Source organism: Euleptes europaea, chromosome 4, assembly GCF_029931775.1.
Source record: "Euleptes europaea isolate rEulEur1 chromosome 4, rEulEur1.hap1, whole genome shotgun sequence".
Classification (NCBI taxonomy): Eukaryota; Metazoa; Chordata; class Lepidosauria; order Squamata; family Sphaerodactylidae; genus Euleptes; species Euleptes europaea.
This window is the reverse complement of record NC_079315.1, coordinates 6,275,402-6,298,331: the sequence shown is the minus strand read 5'-3', so window position 1 is coordinate 6,298,331 and position 22,930 is coordinate 6,275,402. Positions and strand designations below refer to the sequence as shown.

The window sequence follows — 22,930 nt, the reverse complement described above, 5'->3', positions numbered from 1 at the left end:
GAACAAAGCTTCTTAAACTGTGGGTGAAGAAGAAGAAGGGGTTGTGTGACTGAATGTGGGGGTTGCGAAACAAGCACATCTATCTCATTAGTATGCAAATTTGCTTTTGTCTTCAAAAAATGGTAAAATTATATGTATACCAAAGGATTGTTTTAAAACAAATTTATTTATGATTTATTATCAGTAAATGTTTGATATGTATACCTATTTCATATACAGATATACACGGGGTCGCGCAAAAATTTCTTGGGCGAAAAGTGGTTGAAAGTTGAAAAAGTTTAAGAATCCCTGGTTTAGAAGAAGAAGAGTTGGTTTTTATATGCCGACTTTCTCTACCACTTAAGGGAGAATCGAGACGGCTTACAATCCCCTTTCCTTCCCCAGCCCACAACAGACACCCTGGGAGGTAGGTGGGCCTGAGAGAGCTCTAAGAGACCTGTGACTAGCCCAAGGTCACCCAGCAGACTTCATGTGTAGGAGCGGGGAAATCAACCCAGTTCACCAGATTAGCCTCTGCCATTTGTGGAGAAGTGGGGAATCAAAGCCGGTTCTCCAGATCAGAGTCCACCGCTCCAAACCACCACTCTTAACCATGCTGGCTCTACTTCATACCATGCTGGCTCTCTACTTCATTTCCATCCCGCCTTTCTCCCGAAACGGGGACCCAAAGCAGCTTACGGTGTTCTCCCGTCCTCCGTTTCATCCTCACAACACCCTTGAGAGGGAGGTCAGGCTGAGAGTGCGCGATTGGCCCATGGTCACCAAGTGAGCTTCCATGACAGAGAAGGGATCTGAACCCAGGTCTCCCAGATCCTAGCGCCACACTCTTAACTACCCCACACCTGCCTGCCTAGCATGAGAAAGCCCCCAGCTCCAACTTTCTCAAAAAAGGAGGACCGCCTTTTGGAATTATCTTAGCAGCAGCTGAACCACGGACACTGTGTGGGAACAAGGGGAGGGCAGAGCATCGGCCACTAGAGGGAGCTCCCTTCAAAAGCATGGCGGGAAAGATGACGAAGAAGAAAGAAGAGTTGGTTTTTATATGCCGACTTTCTCTACCACTTAAGGGAGAATCGAGCCAGTTTACAATCCCCTTCCCTTCCCCACAACAGACACCCTGTGAGGTAGGTGGGGCTGGGGTCCACCCAGCTGGCTTCATGTGGAGGAGTGGGGAAACCAACCTGGTTCACCAGATTAGCGAGATGGGGAGGGGCTGTGTTACTAGAGCATCTGCTTGGCATGCAGAAGGTCCCAGGTTCAACCCCCGGCATCTCCAGTTAAAGGGAATAGGCAGGTAGGTGCTGTGAAAGACCTCTGTCTGAGACCCTGGAGAGCCGCTGCCTGTCTGAGTAGACAATACTGACTCTGATGGACCAAGGGTCTGGTTCAGTATAAGGCAGCTTCATGTGTTTATTAGCATCCGCCGCTCATGTGGAGGAGTGGGGAATCAAACCCAGTTCTTCAGATTAGAGTCCACTGCTCCAAATCTCTGCTCTTAACCACCACACCATGCTGGCTCAAAGTCCTCAGTTATTCTCCAGCTCAGACCCCCGCAGTGGCTGGGAAATGGGGACCAGCTTTCCTCAGGAGTAACAGACAAGAAAGTACAATACCAGCAACGCCCATCCCAGTGTTCATGTTGTAGGAGGCACCCGTGTTCCACATGTTCTCTGAAGGAGAGGTGTAGTGCGATCCCGGCGGGGGTGAAGGAGTTGAACCTGTGTACCTGAAAGGCAGACATACAAACTCAACACGGGCCCCCAAGTCAACATGAAGTCTTTTTATCAGGAACAGCAATCTCCTGTCTGTCCCCATCTTTAGGAGCTTGTCCCAGGGCAGTTCTCATGAGACAGAATCAAATGCATCTTTTAAATCTAAGAAGGCCGCCAGTAATTTATCACCCTTCCCACTATTATATTTGTTTACCAGATGCGCTAAGGACGGTACTATGGTCCAGCGGCAATTTCACTTGATGGAAACCAGCTTGTTTTGGTCCTAAAATTTCCCTCTCTGTTGACAAGGTGTCTAGCATATAATTTACCTATCATGGAGAGCAGACTTATGGGTCTACAATTATTGGGGAGTAAGCTATTACCCTTCTTATATATTGGAATAAGGATCTCATTCCTCCATGCCTCTGGGGTTTGCCCAGTTTTATCAACAGCTGTGAACAGCTCAGCCAAAAAGAGGCGCCCCAAGTCAACATGGTAGGGGGGGATATGCTCCCATCTGACCTGTATTCTGGGCAAAATGATGTTAGCCTAACATCTGCCCCAAGTAATTTAGCAGGAAGTGTTACTGATGATAAAGTCTTTAAGCACATTGAAAAATGAAGCCTGCTGCGCGGAAATCAACACGGCTTCTACAAAGAAAAGTCCTACCTTACCAACCTCTTGGAGTGCCATAGAATCATAGAGTTGGAAGGGGCCATACCGGCCATCTAGTCCAACCCCCTGCTCAATGCAGGATCAGACTAGAGCATCCCTGACAAGTGCTTGTCCAGCCTCTGCTTAAAGACTGCCAGTGAGGGGGAGCTCACCACCTCCCGAGGTAGCTGATTCTACTGTCGAACAATACTTACTGCAAAAATTTTTTTCCTAATATCCAGCCGGTACCTTTCCGCCCACAATTTAAACCTATTATTGCGAGTCCTATCCTCTGCTGCCAACAGGACCAGCTCCCTGCCCTCCTCTACATGACAGCCCTTCAAGTACTTAAATAGAGCAATCATGTCCTTCCTCAACATCCTCTTCTACAGAATGAACATTTCCAACTCCCTCAGCCTTTCCTCGCAGGGCTTGGTCTTCAGACCCCTGATCATCCTTGTCACTCTCCCCTGCACCCGCTTGATTCTGTCCACATCCTTTTTGAAGTGATGTCTTAGCATTTATGTGGACAAGGGGTACCTGGTAGACATTCTTCGCCTTCTAAAAGGGCTTTTCACAAGGTGCCTCAGGAAAGATTCCTCTGTACGAATATCAGTCATAGGATAAGAGGATGGGAACTCCTACAGATTAGAAGCTGGTCAAATGGCAGGAAGCAGAGAGTGGGAATAAGTGGGCAGTTCTCAATATGGAGGGGGTCTCCCAAGGATGGGGACTGCGACGGGTGCTATTTAATTTGTGCATAAACGATCTGGAAGTGGGGGCTGGGCAGTGTAGTGGTCAAACGTCAGTGGATGATCCCAAATTATTCAGGATAGTGAAAACCAAGGTGGATTGTTAAGAGCTTCAGGAGGATCTGTCTAAGCAGGACAAGAGGAGAACGGCACAGCAAATGACATGCATTCCAGGGAAGTGTAAGGAGATACACAAATTTATTTAGGAATTTATCAAATTTATACATTTGCCAAATTTACAATCCCCCCTCCCCAGCCAAGGCCAGGCTCAGGCTGACGCGCATAAATATAAGTGAATAATGAACATAATAAAACAGTAATTAGAAATAGCAATTAAAAACGGCCCGTACAATCCTAACAATGGTATTATTCTAAGGCGCGACTAGCGTGATATATAGGCCGCAGAAGAGCCTGCTGTATTCCACATTCCCCAAAGGTAACAATTCAGGGGTTTGGAGAGAGTGGACAGGGAGAACCTTTTCTCCCTCTCTTATAATACCAGAATGCGGGGTCATCTGCTGAAGCTGGATGGATTCAAAACAGACAAAAAGAAGTATTTCTTTACACAATGCATAGTTAGATTGTTGAACTCCCTACCCCAGGATGTGATGGCTGCCAACTTGAAAGGCTTGAAGAGTGGAGTGGACATATTCATGGAGGAGAGGGCTATCCAAGGCTACTAGTTAAAATGGATACTAGTCATGATGCATACCTATTATCTCCAGGATCAGAGGAGCATACCTATTCTATGAGGTGCTGTGGAACACAGGCAGGATAATGCTGCTGCAGTCGTCTTGTTTGCGGGCTTCTTAGAGGTACCTGGTTGGCCATTGTGTGAGCAGACTGCTGGACTTGATGGGCCTTGGTCTGATCCAGCAGAGCTTTTCTTATGTTCTTATGATGCACACCTATTCTCTTCATGATCAGAGGAGCATGCCCATTATATTAGGTGCTGTGGAACACAGGGAGGATAATGCTGCTGCAGTCGTCTTGTTTGGGGGCTTCCTAGAGGCACCTGGTTGGCCACCGTGTGAACAGACTGCTGGACTTGATGGGCCTGGGTCTGATCCAGCAGGGCTCTTCTTATGTTCTTACGTTCTTATTGGGGGGGGGGAGAAATATGCAGGGTAGGGTAGGAAGGCCAGCACTGATGGCAAAAATTGCAGCTGGCCTCATCCATAGGTCTAGTGGAATAGATCTGTCTTGCAAGCCCTGCAGAAAGCCCTAAGGTCTTACAGGGCCCTGGTCTCACTTGAGAGGCCATTCCACCAGGCAGGGGCCAAGGCAGAGAAAGTCCTGGTCCTGGTCGAGGCCAGCCGGGCACCCTTTGGGCCGGGGACCACCAGCAGTTTTGTGTTTGAAGATCTTAACGTTCTCTGGGGAGCATACCAGGAGAGGTGGTCCAGCAAATACAAATACAGATACAAATGGAACAACATTTGTAGCTTTAAACATATACTGCTGGCGTCTGAAACGGACAGGGAAAGATCTCGGGGTTGTAGTGGACAGCTTGATGAAAACGTCGATTCAATGTGCGGCAGCAGCGAAAACAGTAAACTTTATGCTGGGGGATTATTAGGAAAGGGGTTGAAAATAAAACGGCCAATACTATTCCCCTCCAGCGCCACTACTACTAAGTTCTGACTACAGGCTTGGGGGGGGGGGGGAACCTCGGCAGGGTTGTTCCGACCTACCTGAAAAATGGATTTTTCAGATCAAGGAGGTTGCTGGACTTGGAACCTGTCTGGTCCACTTGAGCAACAATACTGATGTCATAACTCTGCCTGAAAGATAAAAGAAGAAGAGTTGGTTTTTATATGCCGACTTTCTCTACCACTTAAGGGAGACTCAAACCAGCTTACAATCACCTTCCCTTCCCCTCCCCACAACAGACACCCTGTGAGGTGGGTGGGGCTGAGAGAGCTGTGACTAGCCCAAGGTCACCCAGCTGGTTTTGTGTGTAGGAGCGGGGAAACAGATCCAGTTCTCCAGATTAGCCTCCGCTGCTCGCGTGGAGGAGTGGGGAATCGAACCAGGTTCTCCAGATCAGATTCCACCGCTTTTAACCACTATAATAAGCCATCAGTCCTCCTGTCAACTCAGCAGAACCAATGCCACCCCAAGGACCTCAGGAACAAGCAGAAAGACAGGTGTCGGAGGCAGCTGCTATTCTACTTTGCTTATTTGGATAAGGAGATGGTAGCTAGGGATGGTAGCTTTTACGAGTGGTTTGGGTGGGTGGGGTGGTCTGGTGAAAATTAGCCAGCTGAGATTCACGCTCATCCAGCCAACTGCTCTTGGTTATCGCAAGGTAAGATAAATGAACGATAATGGTCACCAGACGGTGTCACGCAACAGAAAGGCCGTCTGGGCTGAGATCGCAACTCATTCATAGAATCATAGAGTTGGAAGGGACCGCAAGGGTCATCTAGTACAACCCTCTGTACAATGCAGGAAACTCACAACTACCTCCCACACCCCCAGTGGACACCCCCGCACTCCATGCCCAAAAGATGGCCAAGATGCCCTCTCATGATCTGCCTAAGGTCATAGAACCAACATTGCTGACAGATGGCCATCTAACCTCTGCTTAAAAACCTCCAGGGAAGGAGAGCTCACCACGTCCCGAGGAAGCCTGTTCCACTGAGGAACCGCTCGAATTGTTAGCAAATTCTTCCTAATGTCTAGATGGAAACTCTTTTGATTTAATTTCAACCCGTTGGTTCTGGTCCAACCTTCTGGGGCAACAGAAAACAACTCGGCACCCTCCTCTATATCACAGCTTTTCAAGTACTTGAAGATGGTTATCATGTCCTCTCTCAGACTTCTCTTCAGGCTAAACATACCCAGCTCCTTCAACCTTTCCTCATAGGCCTTGGTCTCCAGACCCCTCACCATCTTTGTTGCCCTCCTCTGGACCCGTTCCAGCTTGTCTACATCCTTCTTAAATTGCGGTGCCCAAAACTGAACACAATACTCTAGGTGAGGTCTAACCAGAGCAGAGTAGAGCAATACCGTCACTTCACGTGATCCGGACACTATACTTCTGTTGATTTCAGGGGAGCACAAACCATCCTGGGCCAGCTTACCGCTTGTTGGCGATGAGAAGGCACGTCCCTGAGAGGGTGTCACCAGCCTTAGCGAAAAGCGGAGACTGAAAGAGGCACCGCACCTGGTACCAGTGGGTCAGAGGTTCCGTGGGGGCGGTTGAGAGCCAAACGGTCATTCTAGCGGGAGGAGGGAGACAACGAGGGGCAGGGTTAGAAAAAGCTGCCTTCCTGAGGGTTTCACAAGTCTTCGGCCTGTCTTTCTTGGGCGGCTCCATCTTTTCAGTGTTAGTACAGGTCGAGTATCCCTTATCTGGGCTGCTCGGGACCAGAAGTGTTCCATATTTCGGATCTTTCCGTACATTGGAACATTTTGGCATTTTTGCATACACATAATGAGATATCTTGGGGATGGGAGCCACATTCATTTATATTTTATGCGCACTTTATACACATAGCCTGAATGTAATTTTGAACAATGAATAATTTTGCGTACATAGAACCATCAGAAAGCAAAGGTGTTAACTAGCTCGCCAGAATACCTGTTTCAGATGTTAAACAAGACCAACAACAAACAAACAAACAATGGCAGGCTTTCAGACTCCACCTTCGATGCTGTGTACACTGTATTTTATTTTATGTGAGAGGAAACATTGAAAGCAGGCAGCACGGATCTGCCTGCATGCGGGCTCGAAGGGTCCAGTTTTCGGATCAGTCTGGATATACATAATGAGATAACTTGGGGATGGGACCCAAGCCTAAACACTAAATTCATTTATGTTTTGGATATGTTTTATGTACACTTTATACACATAGCCTGAATGTAATTTAAAACAATATTTTAAAAATAATTTTGTGTACGATGAACCGCCAGAAAGCAAACTGGCGTGCTGCTGAGGGCCGGTGAGTTATGCCTGCATGCCGGCTCAAAAAGTCTGGTTTTTGGGTCAGTCCGGATATCGGATGTCCGGATAAGGGGTACTCAACCTGTACGTCCCGAGACACAAACCTGGGCGGTCACCAAGTCTGGCCCGACATGCGTGGATCTGTTTTCATTCATAAAATATGTACTAACAAAAAACAAAACTAAAAATGAGTTTTAATTCTCCATTAATTACAATAAAATAATAACCAACAGACCATACATACCATAAATATTACTCTACTATACATAAATCTGCCCTGACCTGGATGGTCCAGGCTAGCCTGATCACATCAGATCTCAGAAGCTAAGCAGGTAGGGTTGCCAACGTCCAGGTACTAGCTGGAGATCTCCTGCAATTACAACTGATCTCCAGCCGACAGAGATCAGTTCCCCTGGAGAAAATGGCCGCTTTGGTAATTGGACATAAGAACATAAGAACGGCCCTGCTGGATCAGACCAAGGCCCATCAAGTCCAGCAGTCTGTTCACACAGTGGCCAACCAGGTGCCTCTAGGAAGCCACAAACAAGACGAGTGCAGCAGCACCATCCTGCCTGTGTTCCACTGAACCCAAAATAATAGGCATGCTCCTCTGATACTAGAGAGAATAGGTATGCAGCATGACTAATATCCATTCTAACTAATAGCCATGAATACCCCTTTCCTCCATGAATATGTCCACTCCCCTCTTAAAGCCCTCCAAGCTGGCAGCCATCACCACATCCTGGGGCAGGGAGTTCCACAATTTAACTATACGTTGTGTGAAAAAATACTTCCTTTTATCTTCATCAGATGACCCCGCGTTCTAGTATTATGGGAAAGGGAGAAAAACTTCTCCCTGTCCACTCTCTCCAAACCATGCATAATTTTATAGACCTCTATTATGTCTCCCCTTAGCTGCCTTCTTTCCAAGCTAAACAGCCCTAAGCGTCTTAACCTTTCCCCATAGGACAGATGCTCTAGTCCCCTAATCATTTTGGTTGCTCTTTTCTGCACCTTCTCAAGCTCTGTAATATCCTTTTTTAGGTATGGTGACCAGAACTGTACACAGTATTCCAAGTGTGGTCTCACCATAGATTTGTACAAGGGCAGTATGATATCAGCAGTTTTATTCTCTATTACTCGTCTAATTATGGCCAGCATGGAATTTGCCTTTTTTACAGCAGCCGCACACTGGGTTGACATCTTTATTGACCTATCCACTACCACCCCAAGATCCCTTTCTTGGTCTGTCGCTGCCAGCACAGATCCCATCACTTTATATGTGAAATTGGGATTTTTTGCCCCAATATGCATCACTTTACACTTGCTCACACTGAATCTCATTTGCCATTTTAATGCCCATTCTTCCAGTATGTAGAAATCCTTCTGGAGCTCTTCACAGTCCGATTTTGTTTTAACCACCCTAAATAATTTGGTGTCATCTGCAAACCTGGCTACTTCACTGTTTAACCCCAAGTCATTGATGAACAGGTTAAAAAGCACCAATCCCAACACAGATCCCTGAGGCACCCACTGCTCACATCCCGCCATTGGGAGAACTGATCATTGATTCCTACTCTCTGCTTCCTATTTTTCAGTACTCTATTGTACTGAAGTCCCTCCCCTCCCCAAACCCCGCCCTCCTCAGGCTCCACCCCAAAAACTTCCCGCCAATGGCGAAGAGGGACCTGGCAACCCTATAAGTAGGGTTGGCCCTGGTTAGTACTTGGATGGGAGGCTGCCAAAGAAGTCTCTTGCCTTGAAAACCCTACTGGGTTGCCAGAAGCCAGACACAACTTGATGGCCAACGTATGATGAAACTACAAATCACTAAATGTGTTTTGGCTACTGCCCTCCTCGGTGGTGCAGTTGAGTATTATCAAGCTAAAAAAAGCTTCTGGTGAATACAACAGCTGTCTGGTGATCACCGATTCACTACTGCTGGGTTAGGCGAGGAGGACGCCAATCAAGCGTGAACTTCATTCCAGCTCTCCGCTTTGCTATTCAAGTGGGAGGAGCCTGGCGGCCCCTTTCCATGTTTGCCAAGAACCTGCGCACCACGTTTAGTGCCATCTGTTTAGATGTTGATTATGATTGTTTTTAAACTGTGAATTGCGAGTTTTGACTAATATGTTTGGAGGAGGAGGAGAAGGCTTTTATATGCCGAATTTCTCTACCACTTGAGGAAGAATCAAACTGGGTTACAATCACCTTCTCTTCCCCTCCCCACAACAGACACCCTGTGAGGTAGGTGGGGCTGAGAGAGCTGTGAGTAGCCCAAGGTCACCCAGCTGGCTTCGTGTGGAGGAGTGGGGAAACAAATCCAATTTGCCAGATTAGCGTCCGCCGCTCATGTGGAGGAGTTGGGGGGAATCAAACCCGGTTCTCCAGATCAGACTCCGCCGCTCCAAACCACTGCTCTTAATCACTACACCACACTGGCTTTTATGGTTGTTGTGACCCGCCCGGCTTCGGCCGAGATAGAGGGCGGAATATAAATCCGAAAAGCAAACAAACAAATAAAAACATCCAGGTTATCATGCAAAACGCGGACGGGGAGGAAAAGGGCCTTTCCTCCACCACTTACATTGTACCAATGAAAGCTACGTCGAACCAGAAAGCCAGCCCATGGACCAGACCTGAATGCAGCATGTGGAATTTGAATGGGATCTCTATCCTGCAAAACAAGAGAGGAGACGTCAGCGCCAGGACGCTCTCCTGCCTCCCTGCCCCACGGCTCTCCTCCTCAGCCCACCGTGCCTGCTCGGTGGCCAGTTGCTGCCTGTGAGGCATTCTTAATAAAGCCCAGCCCTCCCCAACTAGAGCAGGGGTGTCAAACGGAAGGCCTGGGGGGGGGGGCGGATCCAGGCCCTTGAGAGCTATTATCCAGCCCGCGAGCCAGATAAGGCCCGTGACTAGATTAGAGTCCACTGCTCCAAACTGCTGCTCTTACCCACGCCACGCTGGCTCCCACCCTAGCATATGGATTGAAGCTGCCCTCAAGAAAAGAAACACACCTGTTGGCTCCTCCCAGCCCCACATTCCTAGGCAGCTGCAAAACCAGACTGGACATTTCTCTCCCCACCAACCCTCAGCCACTGATGAAGAAACTACCTGTGCAAATCCGCTTCTTTGGCGTCTAAGAAGTTCACTGTGTATTTAACAGATTTGGCCATTAGAATCCTGATATCAAAAGTATCCTGCAAAAGAAAAAAAGTACACTTCTTCAGATACAGCTAGAATGTACATTCTAGGGACTGAATGGACATTCTAGCTGTTATTTGGCTTAGATCCCTTAAACTAAGGATCATAACCCAAGTCTCCATATTTTGAGAAGGAAGCTGCAAGGGTAAAGTCAGTGACGGAAATCATAAAAATGTAAGAAAAGCCCTGCTGGATCAGACCGAGGCCCATCAGGTCCAGCAGTCTGTTCACACAGCGGCCAACCAGGTGCCTCTAGGAAGTCCACAAGAAAGATGACTGCAGCAGCAGCACCATCCTGCCTGAGTTCCACAGCACCTAAGATAACAGGCATGCTCCTCTGATCCTGGAAAGAAGAGGTATGCTTCACGACTAGTACCCATATTGACTAGTAGCCATGGATAGCCCTTTCCTCCATGAACATGTCCACTCCCCTCTCAAAGCTTTCCAAGTAGGCAGCCGTCACCACATCCTGGGGCAGGGAGTTCCACAATTTACCCAAATCGTCTGGAAGATGTTTAATTGTTTGCTTCTCCGAGCTTACCCAACAAGATTCTTAAGAGGAATATGGTACGGTGACAGAAAAATGCAAGAGAAGAATACAACAGAAGTAGGACACACACAATCAAGAGTTCGAAGACAACCAAACTCACCACAACAGGCTGCCTGAAATATTCGTCTACTGCTGCGCCCCGAAGCGCTGACAAATCCACACCATGAAAGGACGGCTGATACCTGCAAGGTGGGAAAAACAGACAAAAAAGGCTGGGTGGTCCGTGAGTAGCAAGGGGGGGGAGAAAACCCCACCTGAGGCCTTTCCTGGGCAAAAAAGGTCTGGTCACTGTGGTGCATGCCCTGGTTATATGTAGATTAGGTAAAGGTAGTCCCCCGTGCAAGCACCGGGTCATTCCTGACCCATGGGGTGAAGTCACATCCCGATGTTTACTAGGCAGACTTTGTTTACAGGGTGGTTTGTCAGTGCCTTCCCCAGTCGTCTATGCTTTACCCCCAGCGAGCTGGGTGCTCATTTTACCGACCCTGGAAGGATGGGAGGCTGAGTCGACCTTGAGCCGGCTACCTGAATCCGACTTCTGTCGGGATTGAACTCAGGTCGTGAGCAGAGCTTGGACTGCAGTACTGCAGCTTACCCCTCTGCGCCACAGGGCTCTCTATACGTAGATTAGATTACTGCAATGAACTCTACATAGGGCTTCCCTTGAAAGCGCTCAGAAACTTCCACCGGCACAGAATGCAGCAGCCAGGATGTTGACAGGAGTGGGTCACAGGGACCCTATCGCTCCACTTTCAGCCAGTTTACACCGGCTCCCAATTTGCTTCTGGGCCCAACTCAAGGTGATGGTCTTGATTTTCTGGTCTGGTTGGTTTGGGACCAACACACCAGGACGACCGCCTACTCATTTATGAACCTGACTGTCCACCGTGGTTGTCTTCAGAGGGCCTGCTTCGGAGGCCTCCGCTTTCTGAGATTGCAACCTGGGATTTCTGAGATTGCAAGCCTTTTCGGTCGGGGCACCAAAACTCTGCCACTCTCTCCCCAGGGAGATTCGCCTGTCTCCATCTTCTCCCAGTAGGTGAAGACTTCTCTTTTTGCTTCGTTTGGCATTCCCTCAGTGATCCCTCCTTCCTGACCAATCATTGCTTTTATGCCTGTATGTATCATAGCTGTCAGGCTGCTATCTCGGTTTCGTTATTGCCTCTGTCTCTGTGCTGTATTGTCTGCCCCCCAAGGTCGCATACCTAGGCCTGGGAACTCAGCTCCTGGGAAACTGTATTCATGCGTGTAATCTCCCGCCTTTCCTGCCTTATAATATCTCCCAGCTAGTGAGCCTCTCATAGCTGTCATTTTATTCGTTTGCACTGTATGCCTATTTGATCAGTAAAAGCCATCTGTTTGGACTCTATATGACTTTGTGGTGATTTCTGGTTCTGTGGGCCAAGGGCTGACATTATGACAGCTATCACTCATCTTCACCGTTCTCCTAGCCAGGCTGGAGCCCAGGGGGGTTCGCCTGCCACTTGGATGGGAGCTGTGCAGCTCTCCAGGTGATCTACTACCCTGGAGCCCTTCTCAGAGGACCCTACTCTGTTACAAGACTTAATCGCTGAACTTTTCCGGACGACCCGAGAGGTTTGCCGCTTGAGGGGACTGGTACAGGCGCAGTGGCAATCTCTTACAGGACGTCTCTGGATGTTAACATCGGAGGATACTGATGCTCGTTTAGATCTTCAGGACTTGGATCAATTACTGGACGATGCCCGATTGGCGACTGAGGATTTACAAATATTAACTGGACTTTTGGATAATCTTATTTCTCGACAAACTCTTTCTACCATGGCGGGAGCCCCGCCGGAGGGTTTTTCCCTGATCCCGGATGCGGCCAGCTGCCAGGCTGAGGCCAAGCGAGTCGCTATTAGCACCGCTCTTCTCCTTGTGGAATGTACAAAGGACACCCCGGTAGCCACCTTGGCTCAAGTTTTGACCCCGACGTTTGGAGCCGAGGCATCCGCACTGGCGGTTCGAGTACAACCTCTGCTGGGCGGGGAACCTGACCCCATACTCTTGCTCCTCGAGACAGAACTTTTGCCGCGCATTACGGCAGAGACTGCCCTAAGACTTGAGAACGCCAAAGTTCTTGCGGATCAGCAAGCCGCCGAAGCGGCTAGGGTCGCAAGAGAGAGAGAGGCGGCGGAAGCAGCCAGGGCGGCTGCAGCAAGGATTAGGAATCAGGCGAACGTGGACACGCGCCCCAAGGACTATGTACTGGGACTATCAGGTCTAACTTTTTCCCCGGCGTTTGTCCCGTCGCGTGCGACCCAACGCGCACGCCGTTTGGCTGACCGACGTCGAGACTCAGATGAGTCTGAAGACGAGGATTTATATGGGGATAGCTCTCAATGGGCCACGAGCTTCCGAACCAGTAAGCCTCATCTTACTGGTGGCCCAAGTGAGGAGGTTCATCTTTTACGAGCCCAGAATCGGGAGCTCTCCGACCGTGTTGATCAACTCCAGGAAGTAATGGAACTTATGCTTCAAGAGAACAGGCAATTACAACAAACCCTGATAGCTCAGAGACAGCCCGTTCCGATACCGGGTCAGGGGGTACCCGTACAACCACCCGCTAATGTGCCTGCTCCACCCTTACCTCCTGGAGCTCCTGTTGCTCCTCCGCCCGGACCACCCGTGCAACCACCTGCTAATGTGCCTGCTCCACCCTTGCCTCCTGGAGCTCCTGTTGCTCCTCCGCCCGGACCACCCGTGCAACCGGGTCAACCCGCGCCCGGCCCTTGGAAGCAACTCAAATTGAGGACTACATATGACGGATCTCTTGAGACTTTGCCTTGTTTCTTGCATCAAGTGGACAGTTATATGCGAGAACAAGGTCAACTTTTTCCCACGGAAGATAGCCGGGTGCGGTACGTAGCTTCCCTCCTGACAGGCAAAGCGGCTGACTGGATGGTCCTCCAGTTTGACACCCGCTCTCGTGCGATTCGTTCCCTCAACAACTTCATGACTGCCCTGAGAAGGAGGTTTGAGGACCCCTTCCTGGGGGAAAGAGCCAAAACGGAACTCTTACAATTAAAACAAGGCTCTGCTACAGTTCGGGAATTTGCCGATGAATTTCAGCGACTGGCAAGTAAAATTGTAGGTTGGCCCGAGACCACCCTAATCCATCATTTCAGGGAAGCCTTGCATCCTGACATTCTGAACTGGTCTTACATGCGGGGCGATCCCGATACCCTCGAAGGCTGGATCCTATTAGCCGAGGAAGTGGAAAGCCGCCGCCGCTTTATTTCTCTCGTCCGTCAAAAGCACAAGGAGAAGGGCACCCAAAAGCCTCAACCCAAGGCACCACTGCTCGTCCCACGAAATCCCCCACGTCCGCTCCAGGAACGTGAAGCCCGATTTCAGAGGGGTGCCTGTCTTACATGCGGAGAAATGGGCCACTTTGCAGCCGTTTGCCCACGCCGCCAGGAATTATTTCGTCCCAGCACGACAACCCGCGCCCGAGGTCGTCCACCACGCAGAGGCACCGCGGCCACCCGCAGCGCAGCTCCGGGAAGGCCCACACCCTCTGCACTCCATGCCGGGGACCCAGCCTCCCTGCCTGCTTCCAACAACCCCGCCGGGTCTCGGATTACAAGTGCCCCATTGGGGGACAGCTTTCCCTCTTCGGATGAGGAAAACCCTTGGATTTCTCCAGCCTTAAACCTGGAATCTCCCCTCGACTTGTCAAAAAACGGCTCCGGTCTGTGGTGAATGGAGCATCTCCACAGACCTCTCAGGATCTTCCTATCAAACCGAATGCTCCTACCAAAATCAAAGAAGTGGACTCCACCGTCTACGTGGATGCAGTTTTACAACAACTTAACGGAGGTCCACAAATCCCCGTCAAAGCACTAATTGACTCCGGTTGCTGTCGCACTCTCATAAGCGAAGCCACGTTTGCTGCACTCAGAGCCGACTCAGAGGCTTTACCCGCCCCCGTCCAATTTGCTCAAATGGACGGGAGCCAATTCCAGGGGGGTCCAGTTGATCACCGCACCATAGGGGTGGCAATGGGAATTGGTTCCCACTGGGAACAAATAGACTTCACTATAGCCCCTATCCGATTTGAAGTGGTCTTGGGAATTAACTGGATTAAAGGACATAGTCCCAGTATTGATTGGGAAACAAACACTATCTCTTTCGCTAGTCCCACCTGCGACCAGCATCGGCAAAACTTTGCTCTGCCATTTCCGCCCGTTCCAGCATTAACCTCTACTGCCCCAGTGCCACCGGCTCTACCCGCTGTATACCGGGACTTTGAAGATGTCTTCGACCTTAGGGAATGTGATGCCTTACCCCCCCCACCGGGCCTCAGACTGTGCGATTGAAGTAGTAAAGGACTGCACATTAACCAAAAGTAAGATTTACCCTATGAGCGCTTCCGAGCGCACTGTCCTCCGGGACTTTTTGGACAAAAACCTCGCCAGAGGGTTCATTCGCCCTTCGAATGCCCCAAACTCGGCCCCCGCGTTTTTCGTCCGGAAAAAAGAGGGCGACCTTCGCCTGTGCATTGACTTCAGAAAGCTCAATGCGGTTACCCAGACCAACGCCTATCCTATCCCATTAATATCGGATATTTTGGGACAATTACAGGAAGGCCGTGTGTTCTCTAAATTAGACTTGGTGGAAGCCTACTACCGAGTCCGTATCCGCGAAGGAGATGAACACCTCACTGCCTTCTCTAGCTGTTTCGGAATGTATGAATTCCTTGTAATGCCATTCGGATTAAAAGGGGCCCCGGGGGTCTTCATGCAACTCATCAATGAAATCCTACATGACCTTCTATATCGTGGGGTGGTGGTCTACTTAGATGACATTCTCATTTATTCGAAAACTGTGGACGAGCATGTGACTCTGGTCAGGGAAGTTCTACAACGCCTGCGTAACCATCAACTGTTCGCTAAACTAGCTAAGTGTGAATTTCACCAAAGCAAACTCACGTTTTTGGGATACATCATCTCCCACCAAGGTCTTCGCATGGACCCCGCCAAAGTCCAAGCCGTCCTCGATTGGACTCCCCCCACCAACCGTAAGCAAGTACAGCAATTTCTGGGATTTGCAAACTTCTATCGGGGATTCATCCCTAACTTCGCCCAAGTGGCTCTACCCATTACGGACCTGCTGAAAACTAAGGGAAAAGTAAGCTCGGCTGCCTTGCCCTCCGCAAAAATCCTATGGACTGAGCAATGCCAAGCCGCCTTTCTGGCCCTCAAACGCCTCTTCACTTCGGAGCCGGTGCTACGGCACCCAGACCCAAATCAAATGTTCATTGTGCAAGTCGATGCTTCCGATGTAGCCATGGGAGGGGCTCTCCTCCAGCAAGGACCGGACGGTCTTCTTCACCCTTGCGCTTACTTTTCAAAAAAATTTGCGCACGCTCAATTAAACTGGCCCATCTGGGAGAAAGAGGCCTCTGCAGTTCATCATGCACTGACTTTATGGCGGCAATTCTTGGAAGGGTCTAAAGTACCCTTTGAAGTTTGGACCGATCACAAAAATCTAGCTGCCCTCACGGGGTCCCATAAGCTATCGGCGAAACAACAACGGTGGGCGGAGTTCTTTGCTCAGTTCCGTTTCACCCTGAAGCACGTCCCTGGGAAGCAGAACGTTCTCGCGGATGCCCTCTCCCGTTTACCACAATATCCGGTAAAACTCGAAAGACCCACCAACTCTCTGTTCACCCCTATGCAACGTGGGGCCCTACCTATGCTGGCTGTGCAAACCCGATCCCAGCATCAGCACACCTTCCCTAATTCGCAAGCTCCGCCAGCCCAACCGGCTGCCCAGCCGCCACCGCAACAGACCGGAGTTCCCGCCCCTCCTACCCCTCCGACCGCTCAGCCGCCTGCAGTCTGCGCGCCGCCGCACGTAAGCACTAGCCCTATAACTGTTTCTCAGATCTCCATGACCGACGGGGGGGCTCCCTCCAAAATCCCCATCTCCGAATCCTTTTTAACTGTCCTTCGGGACCAGTGCCTTTTAGAACGTTCCGCTCATACCCTACCTCCTGGTGTTTTGGAACAAGGGGGGTCCTGGTACAAAGACTCAAAATTGTATGTACCCAAAGCTCTCCGGAAGGACGTTTTACATTTAGCTCATGGAGCCAAAACAGCTGGGCACTTTGGGTTTCTGAAGACCCTTCACTTATTACGCAGACAGTTCTGGTGGGGGGGAATGCGTTCCGACATTGACTCCTTCATCCGCAGCTGTCCCGTTTGTGCCGCTGCGAAACGATCGCAGGGCAAACCCCCGGGACTGCTACAACCTCTTGAAACGCCCAGCAGACCTTGGGAAGTGATTGCTATGGACTTCATGACTGATCTCCCTCTCAGTGGGGGTAAAACTGTGTTGTGGGTTGTTACTGATTTGTTTTCTAAGCAAATACATTTGATTCCATGCGCAGGGATCCCCTCTGCTCAGAAACTGGCCCGCCTCTTCGTGACGCATATCTTTCGTTTACATTCGTTTCCGCGTAAAATAATTTGTGACCGCGGAAGTGGTTTCGTTTCTAAGTTTTGGAAAGCTTTCCTCAAGTTGGTGGGGGTGGAACAGGGATTGTCTAGTGCATACCATCCTCAAACTGATGGTCAAACTGAACGTGTCAATGCTGTACTTGAATGTTATTTGCGTTGTTATGTTAACTACCACCAGGATAACTGGGTGGAACTGTTACCTTTAGCAGAATATGCCTACAATAATGCCATGCATCAATCCACAGGTTTTAGCCCGTTTTTTGCTGTGTATGGACAAGATTTCAGTCCCATCGCTCCTACAGATGATGTAGAGGGGGAGGGGAACCCCGACATTGCCTCCTGGGCACACGCCCTCCGTACCACTTGGCCCTGGCTCGTTAGCAACCTCGACCGGGCCAAACGTAAATACAAAGCGCAAGCTGACAAACATCGCTCCCCCGGGGGTGATCTGCAAGTGGGTGCTTTGGTTTACCTTTCCACCAAAAATCTCCGTTCCACCCAACCGTGCCATAAGCTCAGCGCCAAATTCATTGGCCCTTTCCCCATTACTCGGGTCATAAACCCTGTCACAGTGGAACTGGCTCTCCCCAAATCCTTGAGGCGTGTGCATCCTGTTTTCCACATAAGCCTCCTCAAACCCCATGTTGCTTCTCCACGGTGGCATCCGGACCCACCGCCTGCGCAACCCATCATGGTGGGGGGGGAAGAACACTTCGAAGTCTCCAAGATCCTTGACTCCCGTATTCACCATGGCAATCTGCAATATCTAGTTCGTTGGAAACATTTCCCCCCTGCCTATGACGAATGGGTGCGCGCACGGGATGTCTCCGCCCCCGACCTCGTCGACGCCTTTCACATTGCTTACCCGGACAGGCCAGCCCCCTTGCGAACTGGAAGGGGGCCTTGAGGGGAGCAGAATGTCAGGCTGCTATCTCGGTTTCGTTATTGCCTCTGTCTCTGTGCTGTATTGTCTGCCCCCCAAGGTCGCATACCTAGGCCTGGGAACTCAGCTCCTGGGAAACTGTATTCATGCGTGTAATCTCCCACCTTTCCTGCCTTATAATATCTCCCAGCTAGTGAGCCTCTCATAGCTGTCATTTTATTCGTTTGCACTGTATGCCTATTTGATCAGTAAAAGCCATCTGTTTGGACTCTATATGACTTTGTGGTGATTTCTGGTTCTGTGGGCCAAGGGCTGACAATAGCTTTGTTTTTCATATATATATATATATATTAAAATTCTTTAAGTTTATTTTATAATAACAACAACAGCAAAATAAAAATGCAACAACGGTAGGTTAAACATCGTACAGTTGAGATATATTTCAATACTTGATTCCAATATATGTTCCAATATTATACATCAGTACTTTTTACAGAAATTGTACCACTTAGCAGAACTTAATAAATGCAAATTATACGATAGTTTCGTGGGCATCTATTACTTCGCGTTACCCCCTTTCCCACTTATTCTAGAAAAGGCAGCCATCTATTTAAAAAGTTGGTAAAGGTAAAGGTCCCCTGTGCAAGCACCGGGTAATTCCTGACCCATGGGGTGGCATCACATCCCGACGTTTCCTAGGCAGACTATGTTTACGGGGTGGTTTGCCAGTGCCTTCCCCAGTCATCTTCCCTTTACCCCCAGCAAGGTGGGTACTCATTTTACCAACCTCGGAAGGATGGAAGGCTGAGTCAACCTTGAGCCGGCTACCCGAAACAGACTTCCGTCGGGATCGAACTCAGGTCATGAGCAGAGCTTGGACTGCAGTACTGCAGCTTACCACTCTGCGCCACGGGGCTCCTTCAAAAAAGTTTGTAGAGTGAGATATTTACTACTTTGAGTTGTCAAGATATCTTATCTGAATTAATTTCAGATAAGATATCTTGACAACTCAAAGTAGTAAATAGGTCCCACACCTTCTCATACCACTGCCCAATGGAAGGCATCTTTGCTTTTTTTCTAGTACAAGGCAATCAGAAATTTTGCTCCCAGTAGCAGTATTGTCCTACCAGAAAATTTTTATATATATTATAGCTTTGTTTTTAATTGTTTTAAATTATGTGTGTGTTTTGGGAGGAGGTTGGTTTTAATAGTTCTAAATTTGGATTTTATTATGAAGGTTTTAATTTGTTAGCCAACTTGGTGGCCCTTGTGAAGATAGATAGGAGGGCATAAATTTTGTAAAATGAAACAAATTGCTGTGCTGATATACTCAGGGGATGTTCATTCTATATCAGCCTCTGCTTAGCAGAGCACATTCGGGAAAGTAAATGGAATCACAGAAGGCTAACCGGATAAGTCTAGAATAGAATTGCTCCTAAGGTCTTCCCCCAACGCCAATCCTCTTTGGTATGAGATCCTTTAATCTAGATGTGCCGGTTTAGGTACAGGGTGGACTTTTCTCTCTGTCCCACAATGCTAGAAAAGGATAGGGTGGGTGATATTTCCCAATTAACTCAACAGGCAATAGATTCAGAACAGAGAAAAGGAAGTACTTCTTTACTCAATGAACGATTAAATTGTGGAATTCACTGTTTCAAAAAGGGGATTAAGTTCATGGAGTAAGGAATATCAGTGGCTACTACCTGTAATGACTACGATAAAGCACCGGATCATTACTGACCCACGGTGTGACGTCACATCCCAACATTTACTAGGTAGACTGTGTTTACGGGGTGGTTTGCCAGTGCCTTCCCCAGTTGTCTACACTTTACCCCAGGCAAGCTGAGTACTCCTTTTACCGATGAAGGATGGAAGGCTGATTCAACCTTGAGCTGGCTATCTGAAATCGACTTCTGTTGAAATCGAACTCAGGTTGCGAGAAGAGCTTTTGACTGCAGTACTGCAGCTTCCCACTCTGCGCCATGGGGCTCCCATAATGACGAAAGGGAACCTCTACATTTAGAGGCGCCAAACTTTAGAATGCCAGTTGTAGCAGGCTACACTGTGGAAGGCCTTGGCCTCTACGTTCTGTATGCTGACCCTCCAGGGCAACTGGCTGTCCACTGTGTGAAACAGGATGCTAGGCTAGAGGGCCCCCCACTGGTCTGATCCAGCCAGGGCTCTTCTTAGGCTGACCTGGGGACCTGCTTGCAAAACAGGAGCTCTGGACTAAACTATGGTCTTTCTCTTCGCCTGGAAAAACTGCACCTGAAAAAAGTGAACTAAGCAAGTAGACATTTTCAGCCCAATCCGGCGAGGTGGGGGGGAGGGAAAGCAGTTTTGCCACAGCCAGGGACGGCGTAGCCACGGCACAGCCGGGCCGCCTCCTGAGCATTCTGTTGCGCCGAGGCGAGCAAGCCGCACAGGAAAATACCCCGAAGCCCCATGGAACTGCATGCCACCATTTTTGCTGGCATAAGTTAACGCTGGCAAAAATGGGCGTTCCCAGGGTGAAAGGGCTTAGGGAGCTGACTAAAATCAGCCCCACCCCCAAGAACACCCCCTTTGGCTCTGGCATGAGCCCATGCTAAAGGAATGCTGCTGCCAGTGAAAGTAGGCCGGCGCCAGTGTAAGCGTCCATGTGGATGGCGCATGCAGCACTTACGCCGGCGCAGGGGTCACGCGGCCTCCAAAGGCCTTTCACCACTCTCTTAGGATTGCCCTGTTTGTATCTGAAATGGGCTCTACTCTGTGGGCTCTTATCCCCAGAAAGTGTTAACGGCGAAGTGCCCACACAACTCAGTATTCTTGGAAAAACCCGCCGTTCCTCTTCACTTCTGTAATAAATTCTTTCAGATGGGGAGTTTAAATTTAAGCATCGTGTTGTCCATTTTAACAGAAAACACAAAGTTTGTAAATATATTTTTGCAGGGCAAACGAAACCTCAAATACGAAGAAGTTAGGAGTGTTTCTATTTTGTGTGTGTGTGTGGGGGGGATGGACGGACTTCCTTCATCAGAAAACATACATGCTGAAAAGGCAAATAGGTTGAGCAATTTAAAACTACAAATGATTTGCGTGTTCCTTAATTTTAATAAGACTGGAGGTAGTGAGAGCACCGATGGAGCGTTCCATTTTTCACTCTTAAAAAATTGCTTCCCCTTTTACTAACACAGCGAGTATAAGGTCTGCTCAGCTACAGAAGTTATTTTGTGATGGGACTGGATTTTACAAGCAGAGCTAACAGAAAATAACTATAGGCTGACTGAGCCTGGCCGCGATCTCTGTATGTCGCGTCTATGAGATCAACGGCAGTACCCCCTGAACAGGCCCCATAGTGTTGGAACTGGAAGCTTACCAGAAGTTCGCCTTCGTGAACTGCTCCATGTAGAGCTGCTCATCTGTGAAGGGAGCTAGATGGACATCCCCGATGGTTGGAAACATATTGCCTGAAACAGAAAGAAAGGCAGAAGTCAGAGATAATGCACAGGCTCATTGGGGAGGGGCCATGGCTCAGTGGCAGGGCGTCTGCTTGGCATACAAAAGGTCCCAGGTTCCATCCCAGGCATGTCCAGTTAAAGGGACTAGGCAGGTACGTGATGTGAAAGACCTCAGCCTGAGACCCTGGAGAACAGCTGCCGTCCTGAGTAGACAGTACTGACCTTGATGGACCAAGGGTCTGGTTCGGCATCAGGCAGCTTCATGTGTTATAGCTTACTTCCTAAGAGAGCCAGTGTGGTGTAGTGGTTAAGAGCGGTGGTTTGGAGCTGTGGAGTTTGACCTGGAGAACCAGGTTTGATTCCCCACTCCTCCACAGGAGTGGCAGACTCTAATCCGGAGAACGGGGTTTGATTCCCCACTCCTACACATGAGCGGCGGACTGTAACCTGGTGAACTGGATTAGTCTCCCCACTCCTCCACATGAAGCCAGCTGGGTGACCTTGGGCTAGTCACAGCTCTCTTAGAGCTCTCTCAGCCCCACCTACCTCACAGGGTGTCTGTTGTGGGGAGGGAAAGTGATTGTAAGCCGGCTTGATTCTCCCTTAAGTGGTAGAGAAAGTCGGCATATGAAAACCAACTCTTCTTCTTCTTCTAATGTGTTGCAGATTTTATGAGACATATGTATTTTATGGATTTGCTATCTGTTGTTGTTCTGTCATGCTGTATTGGTTTGTCAGGGGAGAAAAATAACTCTCTCACATGGACTACCCACAATTGCCAGGGACTGATCCCAAACCAAAAGGAAGGGTGCTATATGGCAACCTGCAGTTTGCACACCAAACGCAGAACAGACTCCCTGCAGGACTGGCAGGGAGATGTCTGAAGGAAGAAGCCAAGCAGAAACCTTAAGAACACTGTGCTTAATTAGATCACCCAGATCTAAAAACAGGCCGCTTTCCTTCCCCCTGCTGAAGTACAGAGGACTCAGAATAACACCGTGCTCAGTCTTGGGGGAAATAATAAAACGACGTCATTCCCTTAATAGGGCGGCAGAAGACCTCTGCATAGAGGAGAGGAGGGGAAGGCTCTGGGCCTGAATCCTCAAAAGGGGCAAGATTGGGGGTAAGGTGTTTGGGTGCTGGCGAATGACCTGGTAGCGAGATCTCATTAAGTCCCATAAGTTATAACAAGAAGGAGCCTGAGGAGCCAGGGGTTTGGAAAAATCAGAAATAAAGGGAGGTGGCTGGCAGCATGCCAGTGGTTGGTTTATTGTCTGCCTCTTATGCCATTAAAG

At 49.2% G+C, this 22,930-nt stretch overlaps 1 protein-coding gene across 2 annotated transcripts in view; it reads right to left on the bottom strand.

Moving 5' to 3' along the window:
• The window catches only part of CARM1 (coactivator associated arginine methyltransferase 1), a 61,566-nt gene that overhangs the window by 9,096 nt on the left and 29,540 nt on the right, over positions 1-22,930 (bottom strand). For both annotated transcript variants that reach the window (XM_056848125.1, XM_056848126.1), the window contains exons 7-13: positions 21,554-21,644; positions 10,925-11,006; positions 10,185-10,270; positions 9,658-9,747; positions 6,208-6,345; positions 4,813-4,902; positions 1,614-1,726 (exon numbers count right to left, since the gene is read on the bottom strand). In XM_056848125.1, coding sequence (XP_056704103.1) covers positions 1,614-1,726; positions 4,813-4,902; positions 6,208-6,345; positions 9,658-9,747; positions 10,185-10,270; positions 10,925-11,006; positions 21,554-21,644 — 690 coding nt within the window. The remainder of the gene's footprint in view (positions 1-1,613; positions 1,727-4,812; positions 4,903-6,207; positions 6,346-9,657; positions 9,748-10,184; positions 10,271-10,924; positions 11,007-21,553; positions 21,645-22,930) is intronic.